General features: G+C 31.5%; 4 protein-coding genes and 1 pseudogene across 5 annotated transcripts, besides 1 other annotated feature; 3 read left to right on the forward strand and 2 right to left on the reverse strand.

The window, feature by feature from the left end:
• Positions 1–6,769: 6,769 nt before the first annotated feature.
• On the forward strand, positions 6,770–7,048 carry TVAGG3_1045190 (uncharacterized protein; the record flags this gene model as incomplete). The annotated part of the gene is made up of 1 exon (XM_051255656.1): positions 6,770–7,048. One exon carries the CDS (start codon positions 6,770–6,772, stop codon positions 7,046–7,048), a length of 279 nt encoding a protein of 92 aa, XP_051081230.1.
• A 1,403-nt stretch (positions 7,049–8,451) lies between these two features.
• Positions 8,452–10,746: a mobile genetic element.
• On the reverse strand, positions 9,006–10,475 carry TVAGG3_1045210 (MULE transposase domain-containing protein; the record flags this gene model as incomplete). Its single annotated transcript, XM_001584336.2, has 1 exon — positions 9,006–10,475. One exon carries the CDS (start codon positions 10,473–10,475, stop codon positions 9,006–9,008), a length of 1,470 nt encoding a protein of 489 aa, XP_001584386.2.
• Positions 10,747–10,820: 74 nt separating the features above from the next.
• On the forward strand, positions 10,821–11,393 carry TVAGG3_1045220 (GTPase protein; the record flags this gene model as incomplete). Its single annotated transcript, XM_001584337.2, has 1 exon — positions 10,821–11,393. One exon carries the CDS (start codon positions 10,821–10,823, stop codon positions 11,391–11,393), a length of 573 nt encoding a protein of 190 aa, XP_001584387.1.
• Positions 11,394–11,540: 147 nt separating this feature from the next.
• TVAGG3_1045230 (uncharacterized protein) lies at positions 11,541–12,980 on the reverse strand (the record flags this gene model as incomplete). Its single annotated transcript, XM_001584338.1, has 1 exon — positions 11,666–12,961. One exon carries the CDS (start codon positions 12,959–12,961, stop codon positions 11,666–11,668), a length of 1,296 nt encoding a protein of 431 aa, XP_001584388.1.
• Positions 12,981–13,304: 324 nt separating this feature from the next.
• TVAGG3_1045240 lies at positions 13,305–14,302 on the forward strand (annotated as a pseudogene). Its single transcript has one exon. A coding segment is annotated over exon 1 (998 nt).
• The last annotated feature ends 140 nt before the right edge of the window (positions 14,303–14,442 follow it).

Consider the following 14,442-nt stretch of genomic DNA (forward strand, 5'->3'; position numbering starts at 1 on the left):
GTTCATGTTTGACAAAACATATACGATGAAGAAATCATGACAAAACATTTACGAAGAAGAAACCTTGACAAAGCATATACGTTCATGTTTGACAAAGCATATACGATGAAGAAATCATGACAAATCATTTACGCTCATGTTTGACAAAACATATACGATGAAACCTTGACAAAACATTTACGCTCATTACGATGAAGAAGTTTCGACAAATCATTTACGAAGAAGTTTCGACAAAACATGTACGATGAAGTTTCGACAAAACATGTACGATGAAGAAATCATGACAAAGCATATACGCTCATTACGATGAAGAAATCATGAAAATTCAATGAGGGTAGAAATGAGGGTAGAAATGAGGTTAGATCTAACCATCTACCCTAAACATTATTTTTGCTGAATTCAACAACAAAATGAACGAGGTCAGGATGTATGCAAATACCTTTGAATTCATTCATAACACCCTTAGTAAGCTCATAAAATGCTTGTTTTTGCATCACATTTTGACGAAGTGAAGATCTTCACTTGGTCAAAAATGTTTTGCATTCTCTACTGTATCTTCGAGTTCTTCTTCATCTAACTTCTCATGAACTTTCTTGTCTATGGAGTCCATAATATCTTTGACATAAAATGCATACTTTACAGAGCACCATTCAACAACAAAATGAACGAGGTCAGGATGTATGCAAATACCTTTGAATTCATTCATAAATGCCTTAGTAAGCTCATAAAATGTTTGTTTTGAGGTCGAGCCACTTTTGGCTTGACCGTATTCTTTCAACCAAAACTCAAGAATTTTCCTGTGTGAATTTTGTATAAAAAGCAACCGTCTGAATTCCGGCGGTTGTTATATTCTTCACAAAACATGTTAGAAAACATGTTAGAAAAGGTGTTAGATCTAACATTCTAACATAAACATTATTTTTGGGTCATTTACACTCATTACGATGAAGTCATGACAAAACATATACGATGAAGTCATGACAAAACATATACGTTCATTACGATGAAATCATGACAAAACATATACGTTCATTACGATGAAATCATGACAAAACATATACGTTCATTACGATGAAATCATGACAAAACATATACGTTCATTACGATGAAATCATGACAAAACATATACGATGAAGTCATGACAAAACATATACGATGAAGTCATGACAAAACATATACGATGAAGTCATGACAAAACATTTACGATGAAACCTTGACAAAGCATATACGTTCATGTTTGACAAAGCATATACGATGAAGAAGTTTTGACAAAGCATATACGATGAAACCTTGACAAAACATATACGTTCATGTTTGACAAAGCATATACGAAGAAGTCTTGACAAAACATATACGATGAAGTCATGACAAAGCATATACGAAGAAGTCATGACAAAGCATATACGATGAAGTCATGACAAAGCATATACGAAGAAGTCATGACAAAGCATATACGTTCATGTTTGACAAAACATATACGAAGAAGTCTATGAACATAATAATATTTCAAACTAGGAGCCAAATTCTTGCGATTTTCATATGGAATCTCTTCCCTCGGTTTTCTGAGGTAAGCAATTATATGAAATCATTTACACTCATTACGATGAAGTCATGACAAAACATATACGAAGAAGTCATGACAAAACATATACGAAGAAGTCATGACAAAACATTTACGTTCATGTTTGACAAAACATATACGAAGAAGTCATGACAAAACATATACGAAGAAGTCATGACAAAACATATACGATGAAGTCATGACAAAACATATACGTTTAGTTTCGATGAAATCAACATGACAAAGCATATACGAAGAAGTCATGACAAAACATTTACGTTCATTACGATGAAATCATGACAAAACATTTACGATGAAATCATGACAAAATATATACGATGAAATCTTGACAAAATATATACGATGAAATCATGACAAAACATATACGATTAAATCATGACAAAACATATACGATGAAGAAGTTTCGACAAAACATTTACGATGAAGAAGTCTTGACAAAACATTTACGAAGAAATCATGACAAAACATTTACGAAGAAATCATGACAAAACATTTACGAAGAAGAAATCATGACAAATCATTTACGTTCATGTTTGACAAAACATATACGATGAAGAAATCATGACAAAACATTTACGAAGAAGAAACCTTGACAAAGCATATACGTTCATGTTTGACAAAGCATATACGATGAAGAAATCATGACAAATCATTTACGCTCATGTTTGACAAAACATATACGATGAAACCTTGACAAAACATTTACGCTCATTACGATGAAGAAGTTTCGACAAATCATTTACGAAGAAGTTTCGACAAAACATGTACGATGAAGTTTCGACAAAACATGTACGATGAAGAAATCATGACAAAGCATATACGCTCATTACGATGAAGAAATCATGAAAATTCATGAGGGTAGAAATGAGGGTAGAAATGAGGTTAATCTAACCATCTACCCTAAACATTATTTTTGCTGAATTCAACAACAAAATGAACGAGGTCAGGATGTATGCAAATACCTTTGAATTCATTCATAACACCCTTAGTAAGCTCATAAAATGCTTGTTTTTGCATCACATTTTGACGAAGTGAAGATCTTCACTTGGTCAAAAATGTTTTGCATTCTCTACTGTATCTTCGAGTTCTTCTTCATCTAACTTCTCATGAACTTTCTTGTCTATGGAGTCCATAATATCTTTACATAAAATGCATACTTTACAGAGCACCATTCAAACAACAAAATGAACGAGTCAGGATGTATGCAAATACCTTTGAATTCATTCATAAATGCCTTAGTAAGCTCATAAATGTTTGTTTGAGGTCGAGCCACTTTTGGCTTGACCGTATTCTTCAACCAAAACTCAAGAATTTTCCTGTGTGAATTTTGTATAAAAAGCAACCGTCTGAATTCCGGCGGTTGTTATATTCTTCACAAAACATGTTAGAAAACATGTTAGAAAAGGTGTTAGATCTAACATTCTAACATAAACATTATTTTTGGGTCATTTACACTCATTACGATGAAGTCATGACAAAACATATACGATGAAGTCATGACAAAACATATACGTTCATTACGATGAAATCATGACAAAACATATACGTTCATTACGATGAATCATGACAAACATATACGTTCATTACGATGAAATCATGACAAAACATATACGATGAAGTCATGACAAAACATATACGATGAAGTCATGACAAAACATATACGATGAAGTCATGACAAAACATTTACGATGAAACCTTGACAAAGCATATACGTTCATGTTTGACAAAGCATATACGATGAAGAAGTTTGACAAAGCATATACGATGAAACTTGACAAAACATATACGTTCATGTTTGACAAAGCATATACGAAGAAGTCTTGACAAAAACATATACGATGAAGTCATGACAAAGCATATACGAAGAAGTCATGACAAAGCATATACGATGAAGTCATGACAAAGCATATACGAAGAAGTCATGACAAAGCATATACGTTCATGTTTGACAAAACATATACGAAGAAGTCTATGAACATAATAATATTTCAAACTAGGAGCAAATTCTTCGATTTTCATATGGAAATCTCTTCCCTCGGTTTTCTGAGGTAAGCAATTATATGAAATCATTTACACTCATTACGATGAAGTCATGACAAAACATATACGAAGAAGTCATGACAAAACATATACGAAGAAGTCATGACAAAACATTTACGTTCATGTTTGACAAAACATATACGAAGAAGTCATGACAAAACATATACGATGAAGTCATGACAAAACATATACGTTTAGTTTCGATGAAATCAACATGACAAAGCATATACGAAGAAGTCATGACAAAACATTTACGTTCATTACGATGAAATCATGACAAAACATTTACGATGAAATCATGACAAAATATATACGATGAAATCTTGACAAAATATATACGATGAAATCATGACAAAACATATACGATTAAATCATGACAAAACATATACGATGAAGAAGTTTCGACAAAACATTTACGATGAAGAAGTCTTGACAAAACATTTACGAAGAAATCATGACAAAGCATATACGTTCATGTTTGACAAAACATATACGTTCATTCCGATGAAGAAATCATGACAAAACATTTACGAAGAAATCATGACAAAACATTTACGAAGAAGAAATCATGACAAATCATTTACGTTCATGTTTGACAAAACATATACGATGAAGAAATCATGACAAAACATTTACGAAGAAGAAACCTTGACAAAGCATATACGTTCATGTTTGACAAAGCATATACGATGAAGAAATCATGACAAATCATTTACGCTCATGTTTGACAAAACATATACGATGAAACCTTGACAAAACATTTACGCTCATTACGATGAAGAAGTTTTGACAAAGCATATACGATGAAACCTTGACAAAACATATACGTTCATGTTTGACAAAGCATATACGATGAAACCTTGACAAAGCATATACGTTCATGTTTGACAAAGCATATACGATGAAACCTTGACAAAGCATATACGTTCATGTTTGACAAAGCATATACGTTCATGTTTGACAAAGCATATACGTTCATTCCGATGAAGAAATCATGAAAATTCAATGAGGTGAGAAAAGAGGTGAGAAAAGAGGTGAGATCTCACCTCTTCACCTAAACATTATTTTTGTCTGATTTACGCTCATTCCGATGAAGAAATCATGACAAAACATTTATGTAAACATTTATTTCCTGTGTTGTTGTCAAAATGTCATGTTGTCACACTTTTTCAGAGAAGTTCATTAACCTGGTAGCACATGGTAACATGGTAGCACCTTCAGTTCTTCAAAAATAATTCATAACTGCCTTCCTCCTGTGTTGTTGTCTAAATGTCATGTTGTCTCATTTTTTCAGAGAAGTTCATTAACCTGGTAGCACATGGTAACATGGTGACACCTTCAGTTCTTCAAAAATAATTAATTATTGAATAACCTGAAAACATTTACGTAAACATTATTTTTGGTTCATTTACACTCATTACGATGAAGTTTTGACACGAAGTGAAGAATTGCACTTCGTCAAAAAAGTGAAGGTTCCCGACGGTTTCAAACCGCCATACTTTACATTTTGTACAAAAATATTGTGAGTAAATGAACTCATTATTTTTGCATCATGACAAAACATTTACGTTCATGTTTGACAAAACATATACGTTCATGTTTGACAAAGCATATACGTTCATGTTTGACAAAGCATATACGATGAAACCTTGACAAAACATTTACGTTCATGTTTGACAAAGCATATACGATGAAGAAATCATGAAAATTCATGAGGTGAGAAAAGAGGTGAGAAAAGAGGTGAAATCTCACCTCTTCACCTAAACATTATTTTTGGATCATTTACGCTCATTACGATGAAGAAATCATGACAAAACATATACGATGAAGTCATGACAAAGCATATACGATGAAGTCATGACAAAGCATATACGATGAAGTCATGACAAAACATTTACGATGAAGAAGTCATGACAAAACATGTACGATGAAATCATGACAAAACATTTACACTCATTACGATGAAGAAATCATGACAAATCATTTACGTTCATTACGATGAAGAAGTCATGACAAAACATGTACGTTCATGTTTGACAAAACATATACGATGAAGTTTCGACAAAACATTTACACTCATTACGATGAAGAAGTTTTGACAAAACATTTACGTTCATGTTTGACAAAGCATATACGATGAAGTTTCGACAAAACATTTACGTTCATGTTTGACAAAGCATATACGTTCATTACGATGAAGTTTCGACAAAACATATACGATGAAATCATAACAGTAAGGAGGTCGTTCATGCAATAATGAAATAGTTCATGAGAACAGTAAGGAGGTCGTTCATGCAATAATGAAATAGTTCATGAGAACAGTAAGGAGGTCGTTCATGCAATAATGAAATAGTTCATGAGAACAGTAAGGAGGTCGTTCATGCAATAATGAAATAGTTCATGAGAACAGTAAGGAGGTCGTTCATGCAATAATGAAATAGTTCATGAGAACAGTGTTGAGGTTAGTACTTGTTGTTAGTGTTTGTCATTTGTGTTGAGGTTAGTACTTGTCGTTAGTGTTGGAGTTTGTGGTTGTTGTTAGTGTTGGAGTTTGTGGTTGTTGTTAGTGTTTGTCATTTGTGTTGAGGTTAGTACTTGTCGTTAGTGTTGGAGTTTGTGGTTGTTGTTAGTGTTGGAGTTTGTGTTTGTTGTTAGTGAGAGAATAAATTAAATCATGAACTTTGTCATGGTCTCTGTCCCTAGTAGTTTTCATTAAGTTCTGGAAATAATGAAAGTCATAAACTTTGCCATGGTCTCTGTCCCTAGTAGTTTTCATTATCTCACAGAGTTAATGAAAGTCATACTTTCTATCAGATGAAGCATGCAGATGAACATAATGAAAGTTAGTGAGTTTGCCACGAGTTATGAATAAAATATTGGCATATTAGATGAGATAGCTGATGAAACAGATGAAGATAAATTAAATCTTGGACTTTGCCACACTCTGTCCCTAGTTCCTCAAAATCCTTGACAACGTTGCTTAGAAATTTTGGTTCAAAACCTCATCTGATTTTAATCTGTTATGCTACCTGTTAAGTTTCGCGAGATTATAAATGTCATGGAGTTATATAAAAAGGAGGGACAGCTAGGGACACTGGAAGTACTTGTAAGGCTATCTGTTAAGATTGCATGAAATACTAAAAAGTCATGAAATCCATTATCGCTGTGCTAGCTTCACCTTTGATTGAAATGACGACTAAAGTCACTGAAGCAATGAAACAAAAGTTTTTGGTAGAATACATTAAATCAGGAACTATTCCAGAAGGTTTTTACATTCATACTATGAAGGATGGTAGAGTTCAGTTTAGAAAGATAAAGCAACCATTAGATAAAGAAGGAATTTTGAGAAAGATTAAACTTCATGAGGACAACATTGCTGAACTTAAGAAGAAGTTAGAAGAGTTGGAGAAAGGAAGAGAGTTATAAAGCAATGAATTCACAAGGTTAGAAAACGTGTTAGAAAACGTGTTAGATCTAACATTCTAACATAAACATTATTTTTTCACCTCTGACAACGTTTATTTTTATTTTATTTTTAAGTTTATTTTTATATAAATGACAGAACAAAAGCAACTCATACAAATCAAAACATATAACAAACATACATTTAAACATTTATTCTTCCTTCCTGAGCATAACATGTTCTTTCAAATACATCCGAGACCAGTTGACTTTTCATTGACTGTGTATAAAGATAGAAATAGTTATATCATTAAACCATATGATGACGAAGGTAAGTTATGTAAATTGTACATTAAGAAGTTAGAGAAAGTTTATGGCTTCAATTATGACTACAATAGGGTTAACACTGATGATGAAGATATTGAGGAAAATTTATGAGAACATTAGTGAAGTCGTTAGTGAGAACGATAGTGAGAACGTTTATTTTTACATTAGTGAGTTCGTTAGTGAAGTGAAGTGGTTGGCGGCTTTGTAAATATTTAAGGTTAAGTTAGTGTTGTCGTTTGATTTGTAAAATATACGTTAACGGTTTTGTAAATATTTAAAGTTATGTTGGGTAAGGTTATGTTGAGTAAGGTGGAACGCAGTGCCGCCGTACCCAACATAACCATACTAACTATAAAATCTTCGTTCTTGAGAAGAACACCGAGATCATAAATAATTTCACTTGTTTCGATGTCGATGTTTTCTGAAACATATCCTTCTTGAACAAACTTACAAAAATGTTTAATGCTTTATTAAATGATTCTTTATTATTAATATCAGTATCAATATTAATATTAATCTCTTGTGCACTATTGTCTGTAATCAACATGTTTCGAACTGTTTCACTTACAACAACTGCGTGTGATTGCGTTGTATAAAATCGATGACCATTGATAACGAAACAAAAATCACTTCCATATTTAACTAAAGATGAATTTCTGCAATACTGAGAATTAACAACAAATTTAATATCACTCATCAAAATTTTTTTATTTTGTCACTTTTTTAAAATTTACCATTGATAAAAAGAAATTCATACAACGAAATCAATAAATAAAAAATATAGACAAGGCTTAGTTTGTTTGGCCTATATCCATGTGCATAACATTCTTTTAGTTTATCATCAATAATATTGAGATTATTACTTTGCCTTTAAATTCTTCTTTTCTTTACTATATTTTGGCAGTTTGAAATCTTCAATGTTTTTATAAAGAAGAGTTTGAAACCATATCTTTATTTCTTATAGATTTCGTAGGATTTGATTTAATCACAGACTTTATTTGAACTTCGGAGCAATAATTGAGTGAATTATCATTGAGGCTATGGCCAAACTTTCATTTCAGTTTAATAAATAATTTTTATTTAGATGATAGTGACAAGAAGAGATTGGGACAAAGTTGCAATTCGGCACTTTTTGTAAAAAAAATGGGGTCATACTCATAATGAATAGAGACTTATAGCCAAGTCTTGATATCATGCAGGGAGAATATACATTGATAAGCAATTATATTTTATAGTAGTAGTATTCAGAAATTCTTACAATTTACAATACAATTTTCAAAAATGGATAAAGACTAATAGCCAAGTCCTGATATCATGCAGGGAGAATATACATTGATAAGCAATTATATTTTATAGTAGTAGTATTCAGAAATTCTTACAATTTACAATACAATTTTCAAAAATGGATAAAGACTATAGCCAAGTCTTGATATCATGCAGGGAGACTCTCTACAAATACAAAAATTGATTATCATAAGGAAATACAAATTTATCAATTTTCATGTGAAAATTACATAAATTTGTTCTCCAATAAATAGCAATAATACTTTGAATGTTATATTAAGTAATATAGCTTCAGGTAAATAAGCTTACACTTCAAAAATATACTGTTTATTCATTAATTTTAAAAAAAGTCCAAATTATCTAATCTTGCTTACTCTTCCTTTAAACTTCTTTGTGCCAAATTTAATATTGCCTTCAAAGATGGAATAAGGACATTAGGTTCAATCCTTCGGCTTTCGACAATTTCCAAAATGTGTTGAATTAATTTCAAACATTCATCGTGTTTTGAAGCTCTTTGCTCAACAATCTGATTACCTGCCCTTGTAAGAATTCTTACTGCTCTTTCTTCATTCAAAACATTAGCGACTTGAACCTTAATAATCGCATTTGGAATCACAACAGTGATGAGAGTTATGACGATGTCATCAATGCGCTCATTTTTCTTACCCAAGAAAAATGTTTGCTTTAATTGATGAAAGTGTGATTCCGCAATGTTATTCGTGGAATCACCTTCTCCACGATATAACATCATCCAATGTTCTTTGGTTCTTCTCCATTGTTTATCGAAATACTTCAAAGCGCGCGGTTCTTCTTCTTCTAACATTGTTGTCAAGAACTCATATGTTTCATCAGACTCTTCAGCCAGCTTTTCTGCATTCGTTGCATCTGCACGTAATGTCAAAAAGTCCATTGCTAAATAGAAGTTCTCAAAATTCTGTGGATTGTCAAAATAGCTTCCAACTTTTGCACATGCGCGTAAAACATGCACAGCGCACCAACTGAGCTGCGCAAGAGGAAATCCGTCCTCAATTGCGCGAGCAATGTTTAGCGCACAGTCAGCGCTCCAATGCTGTGGATCCAGGTGCGCAAACTCACAGAATTTCACCAAACATTCTTGAATTTTTTCAGATGTCTGAGGGTTCACTAAAAAATAGCAAAAGGGGAAAATTGTGTTTTGACTTGTTTTCATTGTTACTGCAAACAATTGGATCTTTCCTTTAATTAAAGAATGAGTGGAATCGACGTGGAGAGGGTTATCAATGCTATGCACCAATTCTTTTGCAGCAAAAGGTGCATATATGATTGTAAACTCGGAAAAATCTCCATTGTAATCAAATTGAACGAGATCATCTGGGCACTCTTCCTGTAAATTATTCAAAAATGCTTCCAAAGAAGTGTAAGGATCGTTTGATAATCTTTGTGCAATAATCTCATCAAGGCGATAAAATTTGTGCTTTAAAGCATCAGTAGACTGCGCGAAAAGTTTCATCGTTTCTTTGTTATTCGTATCAATTCCGAACTTATCAAAAAATGCTTTTTGAGCAAGAAATTGCTTTCCACCGTTTTTAATATAAAGTTCGATCCATTTTTGATAAAATTTACTCGCGTAATGTGAACCCATTTCAACTCCTATATGATGGCAATGTTCTTCATTAACTTTGCTTATAGTAAACACTCCATTTTGTTCTTCAACCCTAAATTTTGCCTTGCATAGGGGATACGAACATGAATAAGTGACATATTGCTTTGGAGATCCCGTTCTTCTTCTGTATGGGACACCGCCCTTGACTTCCTGTTTAATACCAAAAGCAATAAGCTCCTCTAAGTCCACCGAAATCATAAAAATGAAGTGATTTTGAAAAGAGTTAACAAAATTCAAATCACATCAAAAACAAAAACACATAAAAAATATTTTATTATACTCATTCGAAATTAAAAATAATAAAAATATATATTAATTTCATTAAATCAAGGTTAAAAATCTCACCGGAAAAATAACCTCAGTGTGATAAATTTATCACCGGAAAAATTTACAATAAGGTTAATACCGAAAATATCGAAAAATCAACATTTAAGGTTAATTTAAGAGTATGCACTTTTGTCACCTACTCGTGACAAGAATATTTTTTTTTCTGAACGATAATTCAAAATAATATTCTAAATGCATTCCTGTAAACTCATTGTTATGGGCGATTCTAGTGTTGGCAAGACAACCCTTATACATTCCTTCGTCAATAACGAGTTTTGCGAGGACTTTAAAGCAACTATTGGCGCCGATTTCTTTTCGAAGACTGTAACAGTTGATGGAACAACAATAGATTTGCAAATTTGGGATACTGCAGGTGAGGAACGCTTCCATTCTGTTGGTGTTGCTTTCTACAGAGGGACAGATGCTTGTTTATTAGTTTACGACATAACACAAATCGATACATTTAAACGCGTAGGAGTCTGGCTCGACGATTTGTTAAATAAGGCAGGCATTACAAATCCAGATGCATTTCCTATTATGCTATTTGGAAATAAAATTGATCTTGCTGATCAGCGACAAGTACCAACAGAAGAGGCCAGACAATGGGCTAATTCTAAGAGATGCAGCTTCTTCGAAGTTTCTGCAAAGACTCAAGAGAATGTTGAAGATGGCTTTACCGAAGTCCTCCGAAAATTCTTACAAAATCATGATAGAGCAGTGCAAACTTCCCCAGGTTTTAAGATATCGCCTGCTCCCCAAAAACCAAAAAAGGAGTCAGCTTGCTGCTAATTCCTTTTTTTCCCATCTCTCTTTAAACGTTTTAAACGGCTTTACTATACATAATTCTGCAAAGCACCAATAGCTTTAATATTTTACACATTTTTTATTTCTTTACTGTTAACATTTTCATCGGCCAACATTATTTTTTTGAATTTATCATAAATAGATGAAAGATAAAAATGCTAACATAGAAAACAACATAAATTTATCACTTAGTATACAAAACAAAGAAAATAAAAAAATAAATCGAATTCAAACAATATTAAGTTTGAATTCATACATCAAACATTCTTATCAACAGATGTATATGTGAAAGCAATCGGTATTTTTGTGGTAAACAATCTTTTTGATTTCCAATAAGCAAAAACCGAAATTATACTAAGAATCAAGCAGAATCCGAACCCTACAATATGAGGATTCCTATCAACCCACTTAGAAATTATTTGGAATATATTAAGGTTAATTTTCAGATTAAAATTAAAACAAACTAAGTCATTTTCAATTCCAAATAAGTTTATTTTATCTTCATTATCAGAGAAAATGCATTCTTTGTACTGGACAATGCTATTTGCAATTCCATTTGGAGATAAAATCCGAAGATTAATTAAAGCAGCATCAAATCTGCATCTTTCCATAATAATAACACTATTTGGCTGACCAAATATAAGAGGATTAATTGTTACATTGAAAAGCAATGAATCTGAAAAAGATCCGAAAATATGTAAATAAAATGTTCCTTTGTTGGGAGCGTTATGGTGAAAAACGTTTATATAACTATATACTTCCTTTCCTACTGCTATCGTTGTCCTCTCAAGGGCAAATCCTCCTTCTAAATATCCAAAATTTGCAAATTTAAAGTCAATTTCAAATGGAGAGTCTGAAGCAAAACCGGCTGCATAATCGTTTACACTGTTATGGGTACTATTGATCGTATTAATGCGCTGAGTTCCTGCTTGAAAATTACAAATTTTATGATAATAAGATTTTGTTGATTTTAATTCATCAAAAGAATTCTTACCAGAATTGTGTATTCCTGATATATTGAATGCCCCTTTTGATTCCGTTTTTATATTGAAAATTTGATATTTTGACTTTGCACTGCATTTTAAGAAACATGTTTTGCAAATTGCAGTTGACCTTGTTTGTTGAGCAGAAATAACACCGCTGTTTCCATTGAGCGAATGACAATTTTCAAATTTACATTGAAAGATCTTTAAAATGTAATCTGGGCAGTTAATTTTAAGTGCTGATCCGTCAGACTCAACTGTGCAATTTGTAAATTGGCAGCTTTCTATGCGAATATTTGATTTACATTCGGGAATTATTTGATTTCTAAAAGAATTGTTTAAATAATCTAAGTTACTAATAACTAATGGTGTCTTGAGGAATCCTTTGAAAGATGAGTGAATGAATTCGGAGCTGATTTGTTTAGTATTAAATTTACAAGCATGCTCTGCAAAAAACCTAAAATTACATCGCTGCAATATAAGATTTTGATGAATGCTTCTAGGATTTAGTGATATTAATGGCGAATCAATGATCTTCTTTAATGCAATAAATGAAATGGATAAATTCATTATAAAAAATGAAATTTCACTAAGATGATTTGCAACATTAAATATATAATTTTAAATTGAATGTTTACAACGTGATGGCAACTTCTAAAATTCACATCAAATACTTTTTGATTTGTGAGTTAACAATTTTCACATTTTTGTTTATCACAAAGCAATGTACATCCTCAAATGATGGAAAATTACGCCAAAAAAGAATAACTCAGGAAATAAAAAGATTTGTTTCAAATACTTCGCAATAAAAGTTTAATTTCATTCTAAATTTTTATTGCGAAGTATTTGATTGTTTGAATTTCTTTTTATCAATGGTAAATTTTAAAAAAAGTGACAAAATAAAAAAATTTTGATGAGTGATATTAAATTTGTTGTTAATTCTCAGTATTGCAGAAATTCATCTTTAGTTAAATATGGAAGTGATTTTTGTTTCGTTATCAATGGTCATCGATTTTATACAACGCAATCACACGCAGTTGTTGTAAGTGAAACAGTTCGAAACATGTTGATTACAGACAATAGTGCACAAGAGATTATATATTAATATTGATAAGATAATAAAGAATCATTTAATAAAGCATTAAACATTTTTTGTAAGTTTGTTCAAGAAGGATATGTTTCAGAAAACATCGACATCGAAACAAGTGAAATTATTTATGATCTCGTTCTTCTCAAGAACGAAGATTTTATTTCACAATACAAATTCATTATTTCATCAACAATTATCAGTGAATCAAACATCGAATCATCATCAGATACAGTCTTAAAACATGTGATTTCGATAAAACATGTTCATTCATCGCATCTCATATCTCTTTTCTTGGACCTTCAAAACTTTGTCTTCTTTTTGAATCTGTTTATATTCTGTTGCATCATCGTATTTTAACGAAAACATCGATTGTTTTTATTGATTTTATTTCAAATATTTTGAGTAACGAACATGTTTTTGTCTACAATGAAGATGATATCTGTGATTTTGTTATTTCATTCATCAAAACATTTTCACCTTTATTATCATTTTCATCATCATTTTCAGAAACATCAAAAACCTCAAATACATCAAATACATCAAATACATCAAAATTCGACAAACTGATTGAATTCATCAGATTCGAATTCTGCACAAACGAAACAATTTCTCATTTCATCAACTTTTATTCTTCATTCATCAACTCTTTTAATCAAGAAATGAAAACAGGAAATAAATCATATGACAATATTCAAAACGAAAATGAAATCTTCACTCATTTATTTGAAACATTAATGTTATCATCAAATGATAACATTAACAATAACAATCATAAAAAACCAAACAATTTAATAAAATTTCAACAACAGATGAAAATATAAATTCATTTGAAAGATATTGGACTTCAAGAGAATTCATTAGTCTTTATGAAACATTTGTAAAATGTAGTCAAGAACGAGATCTTTATTCAATCAAATTTGCTGTTGATAATGGATATCATAAAGTATACTATTTTGCTAAT

Source organism: Trichomonas vaginalis, chromosome I, assembly GCF_026262505.1.
Source record: "Trichomonas vaginalis G3 chromosome I, whole genome shotgun sequence".
Taxonomy (NCBI): Eukaryota; Parabasalia; order Trichomonadida; family Trichomonadidae; genus Trichomonas; species Trichomonas vaginalis.